Below are 24224 nucleotides of genomic sequence, written 5' to 3' on the forward strand. Positions count from 1 at the left end.
TGTTCCAACACATTTAAGGGTAGTTTAGATATATTTTATTATTAGAATTAGGGAATAGAGATTTATATATAAGGCCTTTATGCAAGGTTTTCTCTTAGGGGCATCTCTCATAGATGATGGTGCTTGCTAGTGAATGTTGTAGAGCCCCAAAAGGTGCATTGCAAGTACAGTTGTTGTGCTGGGAAAACTTCTTAATTGATCATTGTATATTTGTTTTTTTTCCTTTTTTATTTTTTTGTGTCATTTTTTAATCTACGAACATTATGCCAGAGCTAGACACACTTCCCATATCTTACTCCCAGAAAGTCCAAATATCACTTGATAACTACAAGATGTCTAAATTTATATAAATGAATGATGTCTTGCCTTAGTTGTTGTTAAATATGTTGAAAAGCATAACCATCCAAAAAAAAAAAAAAAAATTTGGAATGTTGAAAATCATTTCAAAATACGATTACTTGGCATATCTATGTGTGTTTGATCATATAGGATCTTACACCAATCTTTGCTCTGATACTATGTTAATGAGGCTTCCGTGATTTTTTTTTTTTTTTTTAAAAAAAGGTAGAGAGAGGAAATGAGAGATGGATGGAAAGAAAATGAGAGCAATATCATGTGCGGCACCTCCTCTCCTCTTCTTATAAATACAATGAAGCCCTAATGCAAAAAAGAATGGAACTCCGCATAAGCATAATCATAAGCAACACATGGACCCATGAACAATATATATACACTATAAAACCATCTTTCCTGCAAACTCAATGCTACTCACCTTAGCTGGATCATGTAAAACGACTTTAGAAACTTTGAGGTGGAGGGTTCAAGGAGTTGGTTCGATCATTATCAAAAATTAATGAACTCAATATGGTACAATAATCGTGATTTGATAAACATTGCACCCGGTAATAGCAGAGCATGAATTACATTTGCATGACTTTCAAGTAAATGAACTTCTTAATGTTTCTTAATATTTTATTGTTGAACAGTGAAACCAATCATATGCTAGTGATATGCAGATTTTGAGTCTTTGACACTTCGAAGAAAAGCATACCTAAAACTATGCCACCACTTTGAATAGAGCTACTGCAATTTGAAATCATTACTTTAGATACCCAACAAGCAATCATATAAAATGAAAGTAATGAAATTTCAGGAAGCTGGAAATATAGTAATATACAGCATAGGTACGTTGAAGCAAATTACTAAGTATGTTGGGCATAGCCACCAGCGTTTACTAAAGATAACCTTCAAAATGCTCCATTCAAATTACCAATAATATCATTTCCAAAAACGGTGGTTTGCAACATTGGAGTTTTTGAAGTAATAATTAAACAATCCATAATCACAATAAGGTTTTCCCATAGATGAATGACAAACGCCCTAGGATAACTACGACATCTGAGACTAGAGCATGAATGCTAAGAATGGGTGTTTAAGAACATCTGTCCAGCCATGAAAAGCAAACATGCCACACTCAGAACAGGTAATATAAAATTTAAACCACGCACATTAATAAATATTAACAGTAAATTGTGTAAGATATTTCAGAAGTAATGCATCAGGATCTAATATCTAAAAGCGTAAGTACTAAAACTAAAGTTCCTACCTGCAGGGCCTGAATTGTCAGATCCTGTTCCTGTATTTGCATTTTCTGATCTTGCTCCAGTTGCAAAAGTTGAGCAACTTGATTCCTAAGCTGAGCATTCTGCTCTTTCTCAATTTTTTGTTTATCTGCCAGCATTATATTTTCCGACTGCAACAAAATGATAAAGATGACAAGGTTAGTCCCACGTTGAAAAATGCCACACCAATTAATAATCAGAATATGGATAGAATGTGCACCAGGCCAATCTCTATTTAAATTCTAAAGTGGAGATATCTTCACTTCTTCACTGAAAGGTCATTGTTATGTATAAGTTTTATTTCCCTTGACCAATGGTGACCAGTCTCTCTATCCATCTCTCCCATCCAACGACATAAAATCCCATGCCTATACGTGCCTCGATGTGTATGCAGTCCATATTTATGAGCAGAAAAAGGTGTTCTGTGATATTGCATAAATACTTGTTTTCTTTTCACACACACACACACACACACACACACACACACACACACACACACAGATTTTGTTGAGAGGAAATTAAAGCGGGAAGGAGTTCCCACTACGAAGGACCTCATGGTTAACACAATCTTAGCAAGAATCTCATTAACCTCTCTCGCCACATGGGCAAATGAAATGTTCAACTTGAAGGCAATAAGGGAAATTTCATTAAAAACATATTTGAGTTTTCCAAGGCTCAGAATTAGGCAGATGGCCGAAGAGGCCCACGAAATTGCATTCTTAGATTCCACTTCAACAATCATCCTCCACAGAGGAACTCCAAGAGAATATTCCAAAGCCTTCCTAGAAGTCTTAGCCTAGGAATCAGCAGCCTCCCCAACATGTGAAGGACCTAAAAAGCACATGGATGACACCCCTGTAGTACAAACCCCCTGGTAATCTAGAACCTTTTTTTTTTTTTTTGAAAGATGAAGATTTTATTAAGACCAGCGGCCAGGAAACAGTAAGACAACAAAAACTGGAAACAAAGAAAGCACCAAACAACAAAACAAACACCACCCTACAATCAGGGAATCCATTCCCTTATATACAACTCCACCCTATTAGACACCCCTTCGGATAACCCCTAGCATTACAAAAACAGCGACTGTTTCTTTCTAACAAGATCGACCAAAGTACAGCTAACATTGCAGCCCTCCATTTTGAGATCCTACAAAAACAACCCCCTCCAAAATGCCAAGTTCAATACAAAGAGTCTATCAAACGAGGCATCACCCAATAGACATTGGCCAATTGAAGAATACCCGACTAGACAATCCTAGAGAAGAAGCAATGAATGAAAAGGTGGCTACTGACTCCTCCACCCTCAAGCAAAGGGAGCAAGCATTTGGAATGAAAGGACCTCTTTCTTTGAGGTTGTCAATGGTCAAGATTCGGTTTCTCCCAGCCAGCCATGCGAAAGCCACAACTTTAAGGGGAGCCCCATAGAACCAAAGCTTCGCACCATAGTAAAATTTAACGCATGAAATACGAGGTTGACTTTTGTATGGAGATGTAAATGAAATACAAAACGGGACAAATATAGATATGTTTCTATTAAAAAAAGAATAATGATCTATCAAACATCAGGTATGAAATGGATACCACAAACACATCAAGTATCCAGATATCATAGCACATAAACCAATGCAATTGAATAAGCATTTATAATGTATAACGACAGTATGATTTTCATTGTCGTTAAAGATTTTATTAAAAGCGCAGAGCCTAAAACTGTAATGACCCGCCCCAGTATTGTGATATTATCCGCTTTGCCGAAGCTCACGAATTTAAAACACGTCACACCGGTTAAGGGAAAGCCTTCACATATAATCACCACGACTTAGACGGCGCTTCCGATGTGGGATAAGGTTCCACCCCACTACCAACACAGTAGCCTGCCAACCACTAGTAGCTTGCCCAGGTCTTTTTTTCAGACCCCGCCCACTCAGCGTCCGCCCACATGTGCCACAGTATTGTGTCACAATATCCCCCACCGAGGGCAAAGCCGTCCTCGGCTCTGATATCATTTGTAACGACCCTCCCCACCATTGTGATATTGTCTGCTTTGCTGAAGCTCACGGATTTAAAACGCGTCACACCGGTTATGGGAGAGCCTCCACATATAACCACCACAACTCTAGACGGCGCTTCCGATGTGGAACAAGGTTCCACCCCACTGCCAGCACAGTAGCCTGCCAACCACTGGTTGCTTGCCCAGGTCCTTTTCAGACCCCGCCCACTCAGCGTCCACCCACATGTGCCACAATATTGTGTCATAATATCCCCCACCGAGGGCAGAGCCGTCCTCGGCTCTGATACCATTTGTCACGACCCGCCTCACCATTGTGATATTGTCTGTTTTGCCGAAGCTCACGGATTTAAAACACGTCACACCGGTAAAGGGAGAACCTCTACATATAACCACCATAACTCTAGACGGCGCTTCCGATGTGGGACAAGGTTCTACCCCACTACCAGCACAGTAGCCTGCCAACCTCGATGGGGGATATATTGGTCACCCCCAAAGGCTTGTTAGCTGACTACACTAAAGTTGATGAAGCCATTTCACTCTCTTCGGCCAACAAGTGCACTTAAAAAGGATCTAACAGCAAATGACCCAAGGTATTCCACCTCGGAACGCTCTTATCCATCTCATTTTTTACTAGGTAGAACGCCCAAGGATTTAAAGATCAGTATGGGTGGGCACATCCGCAAAGCCCAAAAACGATGTAATACACAGCATATCGAACAGTATATAGGGGCCCACAAATGGGCCCTTTTTTGCCCAAAAATTTTGGAAATTATTGAAAAAATATAAAACACCAAACTATATCATATTTGTTTAACATTATATTCAATGGTGTACCATACCATTCTTTGACAAGAATGTACTCTATTGGCTTTACCAGCCGAATGTTAACCAAATCGGCCTTAGTGGAACATTAGAAAATATGTATATATATATATATATATATATATATATATTAGAGATCCTAATGGAACATAAGTCAACCATGATTTGGTGCACTAGGGCCCAATACATTGAAATACAACAAAAAAAATGATGAAAAATAAGTGATTATTTATCCCTTTTGATTTTTCCCAAAAATGATCCACTTAACTTTAATTCGTCAAATCCCACTCAAAACTTGTGTTTTGATCCCCGAATTAAGACAAGATCTAAGTTAAAGTGAGTTTATAAGCTTCTTCCATGGTCGAAAGATGGGGAAAAAAAAAACAAGAGAAAAATAAGACAAATTTTTGAAAGGGGGCTCTATCAGCAGCAATACAGCTCGTATTGGTCGTGCAGCCCCTTTTCTAGTTAGAACAGTTCACTATATCGTGTAACAGAGGTGAGTAATACAGTTATGATACAATCGATACAGATGCAATGTAAATATCTAAAACCACGAGAATGCCCGACAATATTCCCATTGACTAACCAGTTCCTCAATCTCCTCAACTCTAAAGTCCCTCCTAAAAGCTGGAGGCAACTTCCTAAGCACCACCCATTTATTGGAGCAAGCATGTAACTGAATTCAATGATCAAGCATAACAGCCACTCAACCACCCCTCTCAAAAGAGAACATAAATGCCATTCGCAATCTCAAAGAGATAACTCTCCAAACTCTCCAAACTATGATTCAACCTGTTTTTATTCTTAATATGATGCAACCTTTTTTATTCTTAATACGATTCAACATTTTGAATGGCTTTCCATACCAAGAAGCTCCAATACCTTGACCTAATAGAGGTTCCCCTCAAATCATACCGCACACCATATTTTCTCAATAAGACATTCCAAAGCATGTCCTCAGCCTCACCAAATCTCCAGTCGCTTCCCAAGCAGCACTTGATTCACAAGGTTCAGCAATTTCATACCCACTCCCCCATTTTGGCTTGCACCCTTGCAATCCACCAAAAGGTATTTGTGATTATCCTCTATTCCTACCATAAATATTTATTTTGCCACTTCTACAAGCAATTAAATACATCGATATGACAACGGAAAAGTGACATGAAGTAAACCAGCAATGCTAAAGGTCCCACATTATGATTCTGATGGGGACATCTCGCACACACGCACGCCCCCCCTACGCACGTGCGCAAGGAGGAGGACCCCACCATCGATCTGGATCGATGACGACATCCATGGAGGGCCTCCTAGTTAGAGCGTTGTACTATAGTTTCTTGGAGTGGACCCAATCATTATGTGGATCCCACCATTGGATCTCATGATCGTGGCCCACTACCCTATATGATCTAGGACTTTTGAGTTTTGTTTCTTATCGCTATTAGGAACATCATGAACGATTAGATTGCTTTGATTAGTTGTTATTTTTGTTACTTCGTCTCTAAGTAATAGTGTGCGCACATAGCGCGGCTTTTGGGGTATAGGGTTTTCTTATAAATAAGCAATCCCTTGCAGGTTTTTTATCATTGAAGATTATGAATAAAATTGTGTTTTCCTGATTCTCTAATTCTCTGAGTTGTAGAAATCCAATTGGGTGCGAAACTCTCCTTTCTTCGAAGGGCTAACTGCCGTGGTGCAAAGTCACACTCATCCTAAATCGCCCCATCTCCTACCCTCAATATTCATCATCTCCCACAACCATCCACGCTTCAAATTCACCCCCTTTTTGCAGCTAATCCTTCATCTACAGCAAATTTGCAGAATCAGGCCCTGCAGGAGGGCTGAAACTTCGGCGGAGCACCTTGCACAGACCAGACGTCTGATCGGCCTGAGATTTGGTGAGTGTGTGGCCCACCCCTGGCCGACCAGACTCAAGCTGCCCTTTTTTGGGTCTATGGGCCCCACACACGTGCGGGCAAAATCCCACGCACGTGCGTCTGGACCCAGCCGTTGTCCACACGTGTGGTACATCTCGGGTTCGTCTCTCTCCTCTATTTCACTCTTCTCTCACCTTATTTCCCTAACCCTAACCCTAGATAATCCTAAATCTCAAGTTCTATTTCACTTTTGCAACCCTAAGTTTTCCCGAATTAAAACCTGTGAATCCCTTAGATTGGGGAATAATCCTTTGCATGTGTGGATGAATCTACTCTCCTTTGAGCATTGTTTGGTGTATAATTTTTAATTAATCCAGCCCTAACATGTGTAAGCTTGGACCCTCATAGATTCCCCTTGTTGAATGCTTGATCTTATGTGGGATGTGGAATTTCTATGATTGTTTCTAAATTAGTATGATCTTAAGCCTAAAATCTTGCATATCATATTTAAATTTCATGTCCTGCATCAAATTTGGTATCAGAGCTTAGGTTTCTCGTAGGGGAATGCATTGCATGTTTAGGGTTTAGTTTGTGTGTCTATTTTGCAAAAAGTCTCATCCTATAGGGCTGTTTAGGACCCATCATTCACAATATGGGCTGCTGAATTTTCTGTTGTCAAAAAATCTCCAAATTTCTTGGCTGAATTTTCTATTGACAGGCTATTTAGGCAATTAGGTTGCTGGAATTTTAGTAGCATTATGTAGTTTCCCTCATATAGTCCTATAGGATCATTTAGTCCCATTTAGGCGTATATAATTGTGTTAGAAAGTCTTTGAGTTGAGTGAGTAGTTGTATGCCCACACGTACTGGTCATAGTTTTGGCTTGCACCTTACGCTAAACATGGAGCAATTGTAAGAATCAATGAACAATATAACCCAGCAGTTTGAGTCTTTGGGTAGGCATTTGAAACAATGTATTGACCAACGCTTTGAACAACTTAATGTGCGCGTTACCCAATTAGAGACTTCCACCCGAGTAAACCCCACTAATGGGGAAGATGCTCAATCTCAGGCAGGTGGTTAGGAGGATAGACCAAGGAATGGAAGTGGCCAAGAAATTAGTCATGGACGCGTACCCGTGCACCCACACCGCAAGGGGCATCATGATTATTATGACCCAGATGCGCAACTCCTCAAGGGAGTTGAGTAAAGGCTCCTACGTTTGATGGCCACTTGGACCCTAAGGCTTTTCTAAATTGATTGGCGGATATGGACCACTATTGTGAGTGGTATAACATGTCAGATGCTCGTCGGGTCCGATTCACCAAGATGAAGCTTGTGGGCCAAGCTAAGAAGTTTTGGGCTACTGTAGAGCGAAAGAAAGAAAGGTCGAGGGAACCCTGAATAGTCCATTGGGGAGAAATGAAAGAAACTCCTAAGGAAAAGTATCTCCCTTTCTCTTATCACTTGAGGTTGTTGAAGAATGGCAGTCTCTTCGACAACGTTCCATAAGTGTCTAAATACATTGAGAAGTTAGAAGAGTACTTGACCCGGTGTGAAATTGATGAGGATCCCGTACTCACTCTTGCTTGATTTAAGACGGGCCTCCGTTCTGACATTAAGAGAGAGTTGCTCGTCAAGGACATAAACACTCTTGAACAGATGTATCAAGTAGTGTTGGAGGTCGAGCAATACCTCAAAGCATCTATGGGAAGGCAGTTTGAGTTTCGTGATTCTGGCGCTAAGGCCACCCCTTCTGGGGCTAAGTCTAGCACTAGATATCAATACAAGCCTTCCAGTGGTTCTCAGTCTAGGCCCAAGGATGATAAGGGTAAAGAGGTTGTCAGGTCTAGTTCGCGCAAAAGTGAGGCGACTAGGTGTTTTAGATGTCAGGGGTTTGGTCACTTTGCCCACCAGTGTGGCACGAAAGAATACACCAAGGCATTCCTTATTAATGGGCAAGTAGAAGTAGTGCCCCCAGAGAGTGACGGCGAAGAGGAAGAATATGAGTCAACTGAAACCACTAGTGATGAGGAACGGGAAGCACAAGAGTCTGCAACCCTCGCAGTTCTGCGTTGCACCTTTACACAAGCAAAGAATACTGACGATTGGCGTCGCAACACGATCTTCTATACTGACGCAAAATGTGGTGATAAGAGCTGCAAGATGATCGTGGATAGTGGTAGTTGTACCAACATGGCATCAACTGGCACTGTGAGCCATTTGGGCTTAAAGCTTGAAGCCCATCCTCAACCTTATACAGTGTCTTGGGTTGATGAAACTTTCAGTCCAGTCTCGCACCGTTGTTTTATTCCTATTCAGTTTGGATCATATAAAGCCACACTTTGGTGTAATGTTGTTCCTAGGAAGCCTATTGATTTTGTCCCTATGTCCCTATCCCATAGGCCATCAAAGTCTGCAGAGTCCTTTGCACATCACATTCATTCATTGCATCAGGAAATCAGGCGAAAGATCACTACTAGTAATGAACATTACATACTCTCTGCAGACCAGTATAAACGTTTCAAGAAATTCAATGTAGGGGACTCTGTGATGGTCCGCATCAGGCCAGAGCGGTACCCTCAGGGAGCCGTTCGTAAATTACATGCGCGTAATGCTGGACCATTCAAAATTATAAAACGAAACGGTCTCAATGCGCATGTGGTAGATCTTCCACCTTCCATGGGAATTAGTTTCACATTCAATCTGGAGAATCTAGTTGCTTTTTAAAGGACCCCTGATACATTGTCCAGCCTTTCGCCTAACTATCCTAATTCCCCAAACCCTTCCCTTGATCCATGGCCTCTTCCCGACCCTTCTTCCCAGCCTCTACCTTCCATATCTACCATTCCCACACCCAGAGAGGAGATAGAGGATGATCTAGGACTTTGAGTTTTGCTTATTATCGTTATTAGGAACATCATGAACGGTTTAGATTGCTTTGATTAGTTGTTATTTTTGTTACTTCGTCTCTAAGTAATAGTGTCCGCACACGGTGCGGCTTTTGGGGTATAGGGTTTTCTTATAAATAGGCAACCCCTTGTAGGTTTTTTATCATTGAAGATTATGAATAAAATTCTACGTTTTCCTGCTTCTCTAATTCTTTGAGTTGTGGAAATCCAATTGGGTGCGAAACCCTCCCTTCTTCGAAGAGCTAACTGTCGTGGTGCGAAGCCACACCCATCCTAAATCACCACATCTACCCTCAATATTCATCATCTCCCACAACCATCCACGCTTCAAATCCACCCCCTTTTTGCAGTCAATCATTCCTCTACAGCAGATTTGCAGAATCAAGCCCTGCAGGAGGGCTGAAACTTCGGCGGAGCACCTTGCACAGACCAGACGTCCGATTGGCCTGAGATTTAGTGCGTGTGGCCCACCCCTGGCCAACCAGACCCAAGCTGCCCTTTTTTGGGTTCGTGGGCCCCACACGTGTGGGCAAAATCCCATGCACGTGCGTCTGGACCCAGCCACTGTCCACACGTGTGGTACATCTCGAGTTCGCCTCTCTTCTATTTCACTCCTCTCGCCTCATTTCCCTAACCCTAACCCTAGATAATCCTAAATCCCAAGTTTTATTCCAGTTTTACAACCCTAAGTTTTCCCGAATTGAAACATGTGAATCCCTTGGATTGGGGAATAATCCTTTGCATGTGTGGATGAATCTACTCTCCTTTAAGCATTGTTTGGTCTATAATTTTTAATTGATCCAGCTCTAACATGTGTAGGCTTGGACCCTCGTAGATTCCCCTTGTTGAATGCTTGATCTTACGTGGGATGTGGAATTTCTGTGATTGTTTCTAAATTAGTATGATCTAAAGCTTGAAATCTTGCATATCATATTTAAATTTCATGTCCTACATCAGATTCAATATGCAATTCCCAATACAAGATCATAAAAATACAAAAGTATGCAATATATAACAGTATGCTATACTTTTTAAGTGGTTAGGCGGTGTTGAACCCATGAAATTAACTTGAAACCATTGGTTACATTTAAAGGATAAATAAAGTATTTTATGTATTATGGTGTGCCGTTACGCAAAGCTAACGGTGGCAATCATTACCCGTTACGGGGTCGTAATTGTTGTAACAATTACATGTAAAAAAAAATTGACATGTAACCGCCGTTAACAGCCTGTTACACCCCCTGTAAAGGCCATAAAAGCCCCGTAATGGTCTGTTACAGGACAAATATAGGTTTTTCATATTATTTTCAACGTTACGGGGCAAATACAGGTTTTTTGGGGTTTTTCTTTCAATATAAAAAAATAAAATAAAATAAATAAATAAACAGAGAGAGGGAAAGAGACCTTAATGGTCATTAGGGCTGTGTAACAACCGTTATGACCCATATCGTAAAGGAAACGGTGGTGACCGTTATGGCCACTGTTACCATTATGGAATACCCGTGTAATGCACAAAACTCAACCTAATAGTGATGAACCAGCATGTCCCTAGCCCATGTAAAGGAGCATTGATGCCAGGTAGGGAGCCAGTTGATGAAACCTTCACCAAGCAATAACAAGAAATCCTTTTTCAGGTGATTAGCAAAACAGGAACCATCAAGCCTACCCAAATTTGCTCATCCCAAAAAAAAAAACCTGGGACAACGCTACGATGTTGGTGGTGTACATGTGGTATATTGCAATTAAGATTGTTCTAGTGTGCCAGTATTCTGTAAGTTACTAAAATTTTGCACAGATAGAAATTATCATGATTGCATGGCAAAAGTTCAATAACAAGGCCATGACGATGATGAGGGCAACGGCAACAGCAAAGGCAACGACAACAACAATGAATCACTAATATTGAGAAAAGGATAGATTACCATGACATAGCTGCCCATCTCACTCATAAGAAAATCCATGTTGGATAACCAATGGGAGCATGACATTATCGAGGTAAGAACAATTGTCTATCACTCTTATTTTCTTTTTCTTTTTTTAAAGGCACGGTGATTCTCCAACACAAACTCACCCAGCCGATTCAAACAGCTAGGACTTATGATCTTTCTTCTTCTTCTTTTTTTTGGTAGGCATCGAGGCCACCGCCTCACCGAATGCCCATGGACCAGGGCTACACTGCATCAGGAGAGTGGTACACTTCAAACTCAGATCCCAAGCTAGGTGAGAGACTCAATTGTTTAATCAAGTAGGAAATAAATTAGTCCAAGTCCTAAAAGGATTTTTTTTTTAACACCTTTTGTGAGTTTCTCTTGTTATAAGATTATATAGAAGGAAAACATCAAAAGACAGAATTAAGAAAATGAACAAACAACCAATTTGATAAGCTAGACTAAGCCTTACAATTCCAAGTCCAGTCAAAAGTTTTTAAAAGTTGGTGAAAAGCTTCATATCGTATTGCCAGCTTTGTTGAGAAATAGAAGGAAAAAAGAAAATGTAGAGGGAAAAAAAAAAATTAAGTTAAAAGACCTTCAAATCTGCCTGCAGTGTAAAGGAAACTTTCCAGGCCTTTTGGACTTCATTGAAGAGCAGGATGCACTGATCATTGCCATCTTTTAGTGCTTGCTTCAGTCCCAAAACCTCTTGCTTTAGATCATGGATCTCCTTCTCTTTCTCGTACAACTCCTTGCGTGAATCATTTGCCTTCAGAACACATCAAGGATAACAATTTTGAAAAAAAAAAATTTGTGAATTTACTTTAGTCACTCCGGAAACATGTTTATAACTAAATATAAGAAATGGCAAAAAATAAAGGCAGAAACACTACTCTCGAGTCTCAAGCCTCAGAAAAACAATAGATTGCAATGGAATTTACCACATCTCTCCATTTCTTAATTGTATCTCGATTTCCAAGACTAAGTTCAGAATTCCGAGCTCTGGCAGCAAAATTAAGGGAGGACAATGTGTCTGCTAAGTTTAAAGCATTTGGACAGATATTGACAATCAGCAATGTCTTAGAGCTTCCACCTGCAAAAACAAAAAAAAAAAAAGGAGAAATTTTTTATTTTACAAATTTGCTTGGAGGTGTACAGAATGCCCTTTAGCAAGTTACCAGAATCTGCCTGGGTGAACAAGCAGGCGTGAGGTACAATAGTCCAAAATCTCAGGGCAATAGAACACAACTATAAATGTAATACTTTAATGTTTTTATTTTTAAATATCCTTAAAATGCATTGTTATTAGTTATTACTTTAGATATGTTTAATTTTAATATAAAATGTTTGCCTACCCTTCAAAATAGAGATACAAAATGTTTGATGATCCATGTCCAACACAGATCCCATACCCATAGACATGTCATGTCACGTGTCTAGCATGAGACAAGTGTCCCAGTGGATTCGAGGGGTCTGGATATCATCGATAATCAAATCTTTAGAAAAATCTATTGAAATATATATATATATATATATATATATATATATATATATATATATATATAATATTGCAACTCACAGCCACTTATAACAGAACTCCACAAATGTGCAAAAGCTAAACTCATTCTGATATTTCAGATGTAATTAAATAAAATTCATAGAATGAAAAAAATTACTGACCTGGCAAATGAACAAAATTGACTCCATAAATAAAATAAAAAAAGAAATAAAAAACAGTCTGATGGCATCAAGCAAAGCACAATCATGAAAGACTGTTTCCTAATCCACGTAAATACACGTGCACACGCCACACAAAAGGATCTGAAGTGCCCATGTTTAGAAAGTTCATTTGTAATAGAATTTAGACTCCACTACCATCTGGAAAAATAGGTCAAAAACACAATATAGAATGTGCCTGAGGTACCAAATAGGGAATTGATTTACTTGCACTTCACACTCCGAATTACTAATGGTTCAATCAATCTTTTTTTTTTTTTTTTTTCGAAGCGATGAGAATATATATATATATATATATATATATATATATATATATAATTAGAAAGGTTGAAGCTGGAAAAAACAAGGACAAAAACCATACAACAGCCCGCAAAGGCTTACAACTCAGCCCAATTTTCCGAGAATCGAAAAACACCCTTCGAGGCCACCGCCCAATCAATAACATGCATTTTTGCTAGCTTGAAGACCTCTACCCAACCTGCCCGATTCCTAAAACACCTATTTTTCCTTTTTCTTCCATAGGAACCAAAGCCCAGCCAACATCGTGAGACGCCAAACTTTTTTACCTGCGCTTGTATACATTCCTTCGTGCCATAAGAGGAAAAATTGAGCAATTGAACTTGGCAAGACCCACAACACTCCAAAAATGTTGAAAAACAACAACTGCCTTGCAAACTCGCAGTGAATGAATAGGTGATCCACCGACTCCCCATCTTGAAAGCACATCACACAAACATTCAGAAGAATCATCTTCCATTTCCTGAGATTATCGACTATGAAGACATTGTTGCACCCTACTAACCACGCAAAAGCCGTCACCTTAGAAGGAGCACCATATCACCAAACATGGACCATCGGGCTTATCCTGCCCCTGCTATCATTCCCCTCCAGACTCCTATAAAAGGATCTGACCGAAAATTTTCCAGATTTCTCTTTCTGCCACAGCAAGAAATCCGGAACAGATAACACCGGCCTCACATGAGAAAGAACAGACAGCAGTCTAACAAATTCCTCAAACTCTTCATCGGCTAGATTCCTCGTGCAAGGCGGAACCCAAAACACCTCAATGAGGGGAGAGATCTGTGAAATTCCATATGACCAATGAGGGGAGAGATCTGAGAAATTCCATATGACTAAGTCACACCATTTGTCAAGCCAAACTGTATCCTCCTCTCATTACATTTTTATCAAGCTAATAGCATCTCCCCTCAAGGTACAAAATATTGGTACTCAAGATGTATCAGCTGCCCCAAAACCAATATGCGGCAGTGACTCGGTTTGTATCACAACCAAACTACATCCTCCTCTCATGTTTCACTTTTGCCAAGCTCACAGCATATCTCCTCAAAGTCCAAAATGCTGGTACAGAAGCATGTTTCAGCTGTCCCTAAAATCAATATACATCAGTGTGTCTAGGCTTTGGAGTTTTATGTGGTCATCACATAACATTCAAACTGAAAGGGAAATTTTATAGGATGGCTATAAGACCGGCCATGCTTTATAGGACGGAATGTTGGGCAGTTGAGGAACAATATGTCCATGGGATGAGTGTAGCTGAAATGAGGATGTTGAGATGGATTAGTGGCAAGACAAGGATAGAACAAGAAATAAATGCATTTGAGGGAATTTAGGAGTAGCGCCAATAGGTAACAAAATAAGGGAAAGCAGACTTAGATGGTTTGGTCATTCAGTAAAACGGAGACCAAGAACTGTGCCAGTTAGGTTTGGTACAATCCGAAGGCTCTTAAAGGGCAAGGGGAAGGCCCAAAAGGATGTGAGTGGAGGTAGTAAGAAAAGACTTAATGACCTATAGTCTAACAGAAGTTATGGCCCATTGATAGAGTGGAATGGCAGAATATGATTCATGTGGCTGGGCCCAATTAGTTGAGGCTTAGCTGATGGTGATGATGAGTGTGTATTGGCAACACACTAAATATCAACCATATCAGTGTGAATTTCGACCAACATAGTGCCATATAACTGATAAGTATAAAAACATACCAGTATAGTGTTTTAAAACACAATATGTAGCACCCCATATTGTGAACCTTGTGTTCCCTATATCCTATGTTTATTGAATAATTCAAGGTAGAGCACAGATACAGCAGTATGGATAAAATATATGACTAAAGTAACAGTCACAGGTAGGAAATCACTTCATATCTGAGCAGCACAATTTTCATCAAGGGCTAACCCCTCCACAATGCTGTGTCCAAAGAACAATGTGAACCAACCCTCAAAGCTAATAAAGTGGAGTCATGTTCATTCCATGGTATCTTTCAAAAAAAGGAAAAAAAAAAAAAAAAATCATTCCAAAGAAGAAAATGATTAATATATGATCATTCCATGCCACACTCCCAAGTCCTAAGGCATAAAGGCCTTGGATTTTCCCATATAACTAAATATAGTTTGCAACTTTACGTATATGTATCAGCATACATGTCTCTAGTATTTTTGCCTACAAGTCAGGATTCAGCAGGAAGAAGAACAAGAGGAGTGATAATGCCAAGAAGCTTAGGATCAAATACGGATTGTCGTGTATACTTAAAAATTTTATAATCACAGTATGTAAAATTTTTAGAAATCCGGAGGCTAGGATCAAATAGGGATTATCATGTATGCTCAAACTTTATACAATCATATAGTATGTAATAGATTAATATAGGCCATTAATAATAAGAATCTTCTAATTTGTTAAATCAACATTCATATTATTACTTGAATGATAGGAGAAAAGGGATTAATAAAACATATGACAAAGAGATGGGACGAGGCTGTGATTATGATGTTTTTTTTCGGAACGGTGATCATGATGTATCATATTGGTTTTGAATACACATCCTTCCAATGGTAGGAAATTGGAATAATTATGAACTAACAGCAAACTACATTTGCATGTTTTAATACACATGTAGATTTATGAAGACTCTGAAGGAGTTATTAGTTGTTGACATTATTAGAGACAGAATTCATCAAGTAGTCAATGCTAACTCGTAAAACTATAGGTAGCAAGGTATTCCATAACGGTAATGGTGGCCGTAACAGCCACCACCATTACCTTTACGATATGGTCTGTAACAGCGTTACAGTCTCTTTTTATTGAAAAAATGAAAAATGAAAAACCTGTATCAGCCCCCTAATGGACTTTAGGGGGGACGTAACGGGCCGTAACGAGGCTGTTTCGGGTCATTTTTTCCATAATGGCTGCTACAACCCCATAACATGTAGCGGTTGCCACCGTTACCTTTGCGTAACGGCCGTTACAGTAGACCATGATTGGTAGTTGCGCATCCATGGGTTGTGTAGAGATTAATTCATGAAAGCACATACAGTAGTAAGCAAATCTGTTGAAAAAGAAGAGTGAATTTGCTGTCAAGACAGACTTGAACCATCACAAGAAGAGATACAGAATCAGCAGCACAGCTCCCTGAGCGAAGATTCATGAGAAGCTCGAACAAGATGTAGATGGAAGAATAGGGTTCCTAAGGTTATAATGCCATATGTAATAATATATCCCCAATGACATGTTAGAAAACAGTTTTTTCATTTAACAAGTGTATCATGCATGGCGAACTGAAGATGTTGTCTAACATTACTACTTCACAACTATTACTTTTGCCATCACTGTGTTGTCATCAGCATAATCATCATGGTGATCAGTATGGTCATTGGTCACCACCATTCATTAAACTCACAATTAGTAACTCATAAATCAATCTATCAATATGATGGCCAGAAAGTAAATGTCGGAGTAGATTCAATTTATTAAAAAAATGGTAATGATTACCTAGGGAGTCCGTGAGTATTTTTGTAAGCCTTGAGTTTTCATAAGGTACGATCTCCTTCTTCGAATTCAAGGAAGTTAAAACATCTCCCAAACTACAAAAAAGCAAAAGTAGTAAGAACGTAGCAGAAGACGGCTATGAATTGTTGACAACTAATGAACTAATATAGGAAACACGTGTGCCAAGTACTAACATACAGTCCAGAAGAGCATGAAGAGAATAAGAAGGGATAAAAAAGGCATGCCTAAATTAATGCAATGTAAACTAGAAAAGGTGCTATCTGAAAACCAAGGCAGCATAATTGTAAAGTAGAAGAAAGTGGAAACACCCAGTATCAAGAGTTTCCCTCTTTGTCGCAGTTTCTTCAGAGACATAACTTCAAACCACACATGTTTAAGACAGTAGTAAATGTGCACAACTTTCAGAAGTTAATAATTACAAATTGAATCCAAAAGTAAGTGATGGAGAAGAGAAGAACATGAGGATCAAGGAGGAAGATAAAAGTGTATCACAGTGAGGGCAATGCTCTACCAAAAGAGAAGTTTTACTCCAACTAAAGGAGATATAATTTACAATACTTCAAGAGATCCTACCATCACTCATTTTTATGCAATTACCCTATCACCAATTTATCATTTGATTACGCTAACCATTTACTCCTATTACAACTTTCAACTACAACCATTTACTCTTACTAAAACTTTCAATTACATCATTAAATGCCTCAAAGTCTTAGACTACTACCTCCCTTGGGAACTCTAAATTGCTCCACTCCAAGGAGATGAGGAATTTCCAAGAAACACACATTTTCCTAGTGCATTCGATGGTCAACAAAATTATTACATGCAAATTCAAATTTAAAAAGCCATTTGACTTTTGAACTTGTTGGTATCAAAATGGGGTCCACTTGGCTAGGCACATGGAAGACCATCAATCCAAAGGGCATGCCTCCACATGTGCTACATCATCCTCCCAATGTTGGAGCGAACTCTCTCCCAAGTCCCAAGTTTGCATTCGATTCACCAAAATACTCCAAAAAGGCTTACAAGTTGAAATGGGGTGAATGCATATACCTGGTGGAATCAATCATCTAGGAGTTATCATTGATTTTCTCCAAGATTCAACATGGTCTTACCTTCTTCTCTTTCAACTTGATGTAGCTTGTAGGTACCTATCAGAAACCTTTCTTTCTTAAAGTATGCTCATACAAATTCTTCTTCTTTGAAGGTCTTCCAACCATGATGTGCCGCAACGGCCATTACATAACGGATATGGTTTTTTTTTTTTTTTGAACAGTGACAAGTTTATTGAAAAAAGGCAAAAACCTAAAGAATACAACCCATTGAACAGAAAAAGAAAAAAAAAAAACCAGAAAACTACGTTTACAACTCCATTTACAGACCTCCACTGAAGACTTTTTACGATTTCAAAAGCATCGGCTGTTTCTTTCCAGCCATTAGACCCAAATCCCAACAGGGAGACAGACGCGAAACTTGCTTTCCTAGATCCCCTTTGCCTCCGCCATGCCAAGATGTGAAAAAAGCTTCAATTGAGCCCAGCATTACCCAATTGAACCCAAGCTTACCAATGATGTCCGCCCATATCTTTACTGCGAATTCACAGTGAATGAATAAATGGTTCACCGATTCTTCAGCTTTATAAAACAAAAGACGTACATTTGGGACATCCCTCTCTTGCATAAGTTATCGACTGTTAGCACCTTGTTCCTGCCCACTAGCCATTCCAATGCTGCTACCTTCCGTAGAGCTCCATATTTCCAAACGAAAGCTGTATGGCTCCTCAACTTTAAGTCTTTTATATGCCGATTTGACAGAGAAGACTCTGGATTTTTCATCTAACCACCTCATTGTATCACTTTGTCAAGTCACTAGTCGAACCTTACTTAACAGCTCCAGAAGACTCAAAAACTCCACCAACTCAACCTCAGATAAGTTTCTTCTACAAGGAGGGTCCCATATCACTAAGTTTCCATGGATCAAGAAACATCTTACAACCACTATATTAGCCTCTTGAGCAATACTCACTAAGTGGGAGAATCTCTCCTTCAATTTTTGAGCAATACTAACCAAGTGGGAGAATCTCTCCTTCAATTTTTGAGCAATACTCACTAAGTGGGAGAATCTCTCCTTCAGCTTCTTTGCTTGTATTGCCTGAATTTGGCAAAGGTACAAGAGCAGGATAATGCGGTGGGCCACACTCATCCACAATCTCAAGTGAAGTGTTCACCATGGAGTTATATCAGAACTCGGCATGGGGAAGCACCACATCACATTGCTTAGTGCTCATTCCCACTAGGCTTCAAAGTGGATTGCTTAGAATTCAGTTCACAACTTCGGTTTGACCATCCCCTAGAGGATGATAGGTGCTACTACAAAGTAAACCAGTCCTAAGTTTCTTCCATAAACCCCTCCAAAAAAGTGACTAAGAAATTTAGTGTCTTGGTCAGAAGTAATCAACTTAGGCATGCCTTGATGCCTACCCACCCCCCAAAACTAAAGATTAGCAACGCATCATCCTTCTACATGGGATGAAGCGTGCTGTCTTAGAGAAATTATCAGGAACTACAAAAACAAAAGCCATACCACTTTTGAGTACCTGGCAATCCAAGCACGAAATCCATACATCTTCCCATGGAACATTTGGAACCAATAAGGGGGTTTTAAATCCTGCATTTTATACACGGCCTTTTTTTAAGTTTGGCATGTTTGATGCCGCTTCATCTAATGTTCCATGTCATGCCAGATTTTCGGCCAAAATCATGCCACACAAAGTAATGGTTGTGTGAAACTAAAGTGTCTTCCAAACCTCCAGCCTCGATTTTTTGAACTGGTCTTGCCAGACCTATTGGGCCAGTTTGAGTTTGCTTGGCCCAGGCAGCCCATTGACAACCCAGTGCTTTCCAGAAATGCCAATGTACACAAATTGGTGCCAAAGCCTAGGATCATTGCAGTCATATGTGACTTTTCTCAGACAAGTTCTAGTTACGACGAATGCAGGAACTAGCACCGTAAAACTCAAATTCTTAAGATAACGCAAGTGTGGGGATCAGGTAAACCAAAAATTTTTTGTACCTAAGTATAATCATGTAAAAATACTTCTCCAACAATATTGTTATGCGCTGAAAGAATCACTAGTTGCAGCCCAGATGGCATGGCTCACTTTGAATTCTAGATGACCAGTAGAAATAAAGTTCAAAACCCAAGTACTATTGGAGTTCCATGATGCTGGATTTAGGACTGATATGCAGCATTTGAGAAATCAAAAGCAAACCCGCATTACCTGAAAGAAAGATTTTTGTGCCTATGGGTGACATCATCCAAAGATACCTCAATTAGCAGGTTTCCACAAGAAACAAAAAACACAAAAAGAGAGTTGCTTTAGCAAGATTTTGTTGTTTCGATTTCATAATACTTTGGGAGATCCACTGGTTTTGGAAAGCAGCCTCGGATAATACATGGGAGATCTAAAGATTTGCTTTTCAAAGGGATATTACTTATGAAACTAATGATCCCATCAACGGAGTTGTGCAAGGGTTCCTTTTGAATTTGTTTTAGACGAATATTAATTGTGAGGGATGACTACATTCCAGAAACCTATGTAGGTGATAAGATATTGTGTTAAGGATACTTTTCTTAGTCAAACATAGCATGAGGGGATGTGAGAAGGGATTTAGGTGCAGGTATGGTCTATTGCAAATTGTTATCAAGAATCATAAAGCAGAAGTCAGAGCATGGGTTCAAAATGGGACCTGCTACAAAATTATGATTTGGGAATAATTCAGCAAGGCAATTAATCCCGATACAAGGAATATTTGGGAAGAATTGGGGGAAATGTGGCAGATTCTCTAAATGAATTGTGATTCTAAGCAATGCGAATGCAAGGTGGTTGCCACAACAACAAGCAAACCCATATGACTAAATTTGAAATTTAATCTGTATAGAAGTTTAACTTGAAGGTGGGTGAAAACTCGGTGAGCAGTCAAATGATCAAAATGCTTCTTGTTCCAGTTCACAAAAAAATTGTCATTGCTCCAAAGGAAAATTGTCATTGCTCCAAAGGAACATTGCTATTGTCCTTTTGAGGCGGATGCCAAGCTTAAGAGCAAGAACATGGCTATTTGTTTTGTTTTCTCCAAGCCAACAGGGTATGGTGATTCAAATAATGTGCAGCTACTAGAGACCAATGCTAGATAAATTGCCTTCGATGGTCATTTTGAGGTTCATTAATTGTAGAGGTCCGCCCTGAGAATGCTATTGCTTGGGTGGCAAGCAAGAGTTTGACTCTGTGGAAGCATGTTTCCATTGTTACTGGGATTATGAGGTGGTGGCTAGCGTATCCTCACGGTACACATCTTTTGGATAAGTTTCAAGGGATGTGAATTCCCTAGCATATGTGTTAACTAAGAAAGGCGTCCCGAATCTTGTTATTGTGTTTCAAGAATCATTCATTATCAATTGTCTTAACGTATTAAAGATTTGTGAATTATTGACCTTATCGAGTTACGAACATAACTCTTGACAATTGATACATACGTTCTCAAATCTCGGGGGCGAGATTTATTTTAAGGGGGGTAGATTGTAACAACCTGAATTCATGTAGTGTCTTATCCACACTTGTACACACAAATCTACCTCACGAGGAACACAAGGAAAGCTTAGACACCGTGAATTGGAATATCTTCACCCGTATACATGGTAGAAGTGATTGAATTTCGAGAACGAAATTATTTTAATGGGGGTAGATTGTAACACGCCGAACTTTTCAATACTCAGTCATCTACTGTCTCAAAAAACAGTTTTTCTAGATGATAGAAAAATAAATAAATAAATAAAAATAAATAAATAAATAATAATAATAATAATAATAATAATAATAATAATAATAATAAAGAGGCTTTGAAGTTAAGAAATGATCAAGAATCAGAGGATTCTCAATATCGCTTCTAACAATATGCATAATCACATAATTACCGAATATGCCAAATTGTGGAAAAAGGAATGCTCAAGAATCACAATACTTACGCAGATAGCGATTTCATCACATGAAGTAGGTCGGTAACATGCTCCCCACTAGCATCTTCCTCAATCAAACCTTCACTTCCAGCTAAGTCCACAAGAGAAAGCTTGCTATACAAGTTTTCTCGAGTGACCCAATTGCTATAATGTATATGAATTGTAGTGACCCTGAATTTTCCATAAGCAAGAGCAATAGTTAGACAATTATATGATAAAAAATTTAAATAATGACAGTAAAATTGATCTAACGTTAATTGAAGATTAAAGAGGCACAGCTGCAGTTTTGAGATGAGCTTAAATTTATCAGATTTTAAAGTAATGAATAGAGTATTATTCACAAGGAAAGTTAAGACACTGAACTGAAAATTAAAATAAAAGTAGAAGAAGTAATAATATTAGTGGCAGGAGTATAAATAGTATGGACACCAAAGATGTAGATGTTACAGGTCGTGTGTACCAAGGGTCCAAGACTGCCCAATGTTGGAATATCAGATTAAGATCTTACAGATGAGAGACATTGAATTTTGAAATGTTTGTCCCCCGATTCTGAAGCCCCACTTTTACAACTCTAGAGAAGTCGAGTGGATTCTCAACTCTCTCTTGCACCAATTCTACAAAAGAATCTGGGGGTCCTAGGCGAACTTTTGATAGATTGTTTGCAGACAGGGAGAGCAAATCTCGAACCTGTACAAAACAAGGAGCAGAGAACACCATCAGCAGATGACAATAACTTTAGATCTCAACAAAATATGCACCAAAACAAACAAGCAGAAAAATCAACAGTGCTTCACATGAAAAATGCTACTAGGATTCTAACAACTCGCATGCACACAATTAATAGAGCATGTTCATGGTAAATAAAGGAAACATTTGAGCATTGAGAGAGAGAGAGAGAGAAATGTCTAAGAAAACCTGTTCATTGTAGAGCTCAAAGACCGTGACATAAAAATTAAATTGGGAAGTAGACGTTGTATCTGAGTTGGATAAGTCAAAAAGCTCCTCAAAACTCCTCACATATAAACCACGGTCATGACTAGAGCCTTCCTGCGAAAGGAGAACGTAAGCAACAACTTAAGAGGCCAAATATTAATGATCACGACTTATCACGTGTTCAAATATACAAAGGTAAAAGGATTAAAGTTAAAATGAGTAAGTTAATTGCTGCCAAGATTAGCTGAAGAGTATGGACTCTACAAACGTTAGTTGCATGGCAATTTCTCAAAACTGGCAGCGCGTGAAAATGGCAACATGGCCAAGAGGGACCTTGGTTATGAAAGAATTGAAAATCACAAACGTGTAGAAACATAGAGTAGTTAAAAGCTCCAAGAAAGGGATATCTATTCAAATTTAATGAAGAAGTAAAGACCCAAGCTGATAGAAAAAGATAACCAAGCAAATATTTTTCCCATTAAAAATAAGCTATTCATTTCCAACCATTGTCAATACTCAATAGTGCATATCCACTCTTGATCATAAGAAAGGTTTAGAATATAGTTTGAACATATTAGATCACCATAAAAATTTAGGGCCTGTTTGGATAATGGGAAAAGAAAAGAAAAGAAAAGAAAATGGATGGATTTTCCCATGATGGAACATTTCACTATGTTTGGATAGCAAATAAAACATTGGATTTCAAAAAACAATCACTAACACCAAAGTCAAATTCTCACGGACAAAATACGAGGGGCCTGTTGTGAGAACTTTGTATCGATTTCCACTTGTTATCCAAACAAGACCCTGAAAATGGAATCCATGCTTATAAAAAATCTTAAGAATTCAGAATTGGACAATCATTACAATTTTCTTTTCTTTTTGTTTCCTGCTATCCAAACAGGCTCTTGTTGCATTTGCAGACCCAAGAAAGAGAAATAAGAAGCATGCCAAAGCAGAAAGGACAAGTCTTTGGAAAGTGTCACACACGCATGTGCCCAAAGAGAGAGAGAGAGAGAGAGAGAGAGAGAGAGAGACCATGGTGTGTGTCTTTCCAGCACGAGTTTGTCCATATGCAAACACAGACACGTTGTATCCATCAAGAGCCGACTGTACAAATGGTTGCACATCATGGAAAAGTTCTCCTGCATGTATGAAGTATCAGAAGATCAGATAACAACTTCCAAGAAAACATCTCCAGACAGAGTCATGATTTGCGTCCAATGACAATGTTGTTTAGAAAGAAAAACTGGGAGCCACTTTCAAAATCCAAGTAATCAAAGAGCTAATAAGAACAAACTTACGTTTGCTTACCTTGTCCAACATGCGGTCCGTACACCCTATCGAACTCAAAATCCTTCTTAGGATTGGTTATAGAATCAGCACCGGTGTTTACACGAATGGTGAAGTGATCAGGAAACTCAACGACGGATGGACCCTCATCTTCAAATAAGGGCCTCACGCGGCAATATACCTTAATGTTTCCTGAAATTTTCAATTGACTTTTCAAATGGAAAAACACCACAGCGGCTTTGAAAAGCTTAATTGCAAACACTCCA

General features: G+C 39.1%; 1 protein-coding gene across 2 annotated transcripts in view; it reads right to left on the reverse strand.

The window, feature by feature from the left end:
* Positions 1-24224, reverse strand: part of LOC131235407 (kinesin-like protein KIN-14B) — a 60312-nt gene that overhangs the window by 34265 nt on the left and 1823 nt on the right. For both annotated transcript variants that reach the window (XM_058232586.1, XM_058232590.1), the window contains exons 4-12: positions 23980-24150; positions 23704-23810; positions 22648-22779; positions 22241-22419; positions 21742-21903; positions 16702-16793; positions 12119-12270; positions 11773-11946; positions 1607-1753 (exon numbers count right to left, since the gene is read on the reverse strand). In XM_058232586.1, the coding sequence (XP_058088569.1) occupies positions 1607-1753; positions 11773-11946; positions 12119-12270; positions 16702-16793; positions 21742-21903; positions 22241-22419; positions 22648-22779; positions 23704-23810; positions 23980-24150 (1316 nt within the window). The remainder of the gene's footprint in view (positions 1-1606; positions 1754-11772; positions 11947-12118; positions 12271-16701; positions 16794-21741; positions 21904-22240; positions 22420-22647; positions 22780-23703; positions 23811-23979; positions 24151-24224) is intronic.

This window comes from Magnolia sinica, chromosome 2 (genome assembly GCF_029962835.1).
Source record: "Magnolia sinica isolate HGM2019 chromosome 2, MsV1, whole genome shotgun sequence".
Classification (NCBI taxonomy): Eukaryota; Viridiplantae; Streptophyta; class Magnoliopsida; order Magnoliales; family Magnoliaceae; genus Magnolia; species Magnolia sinica.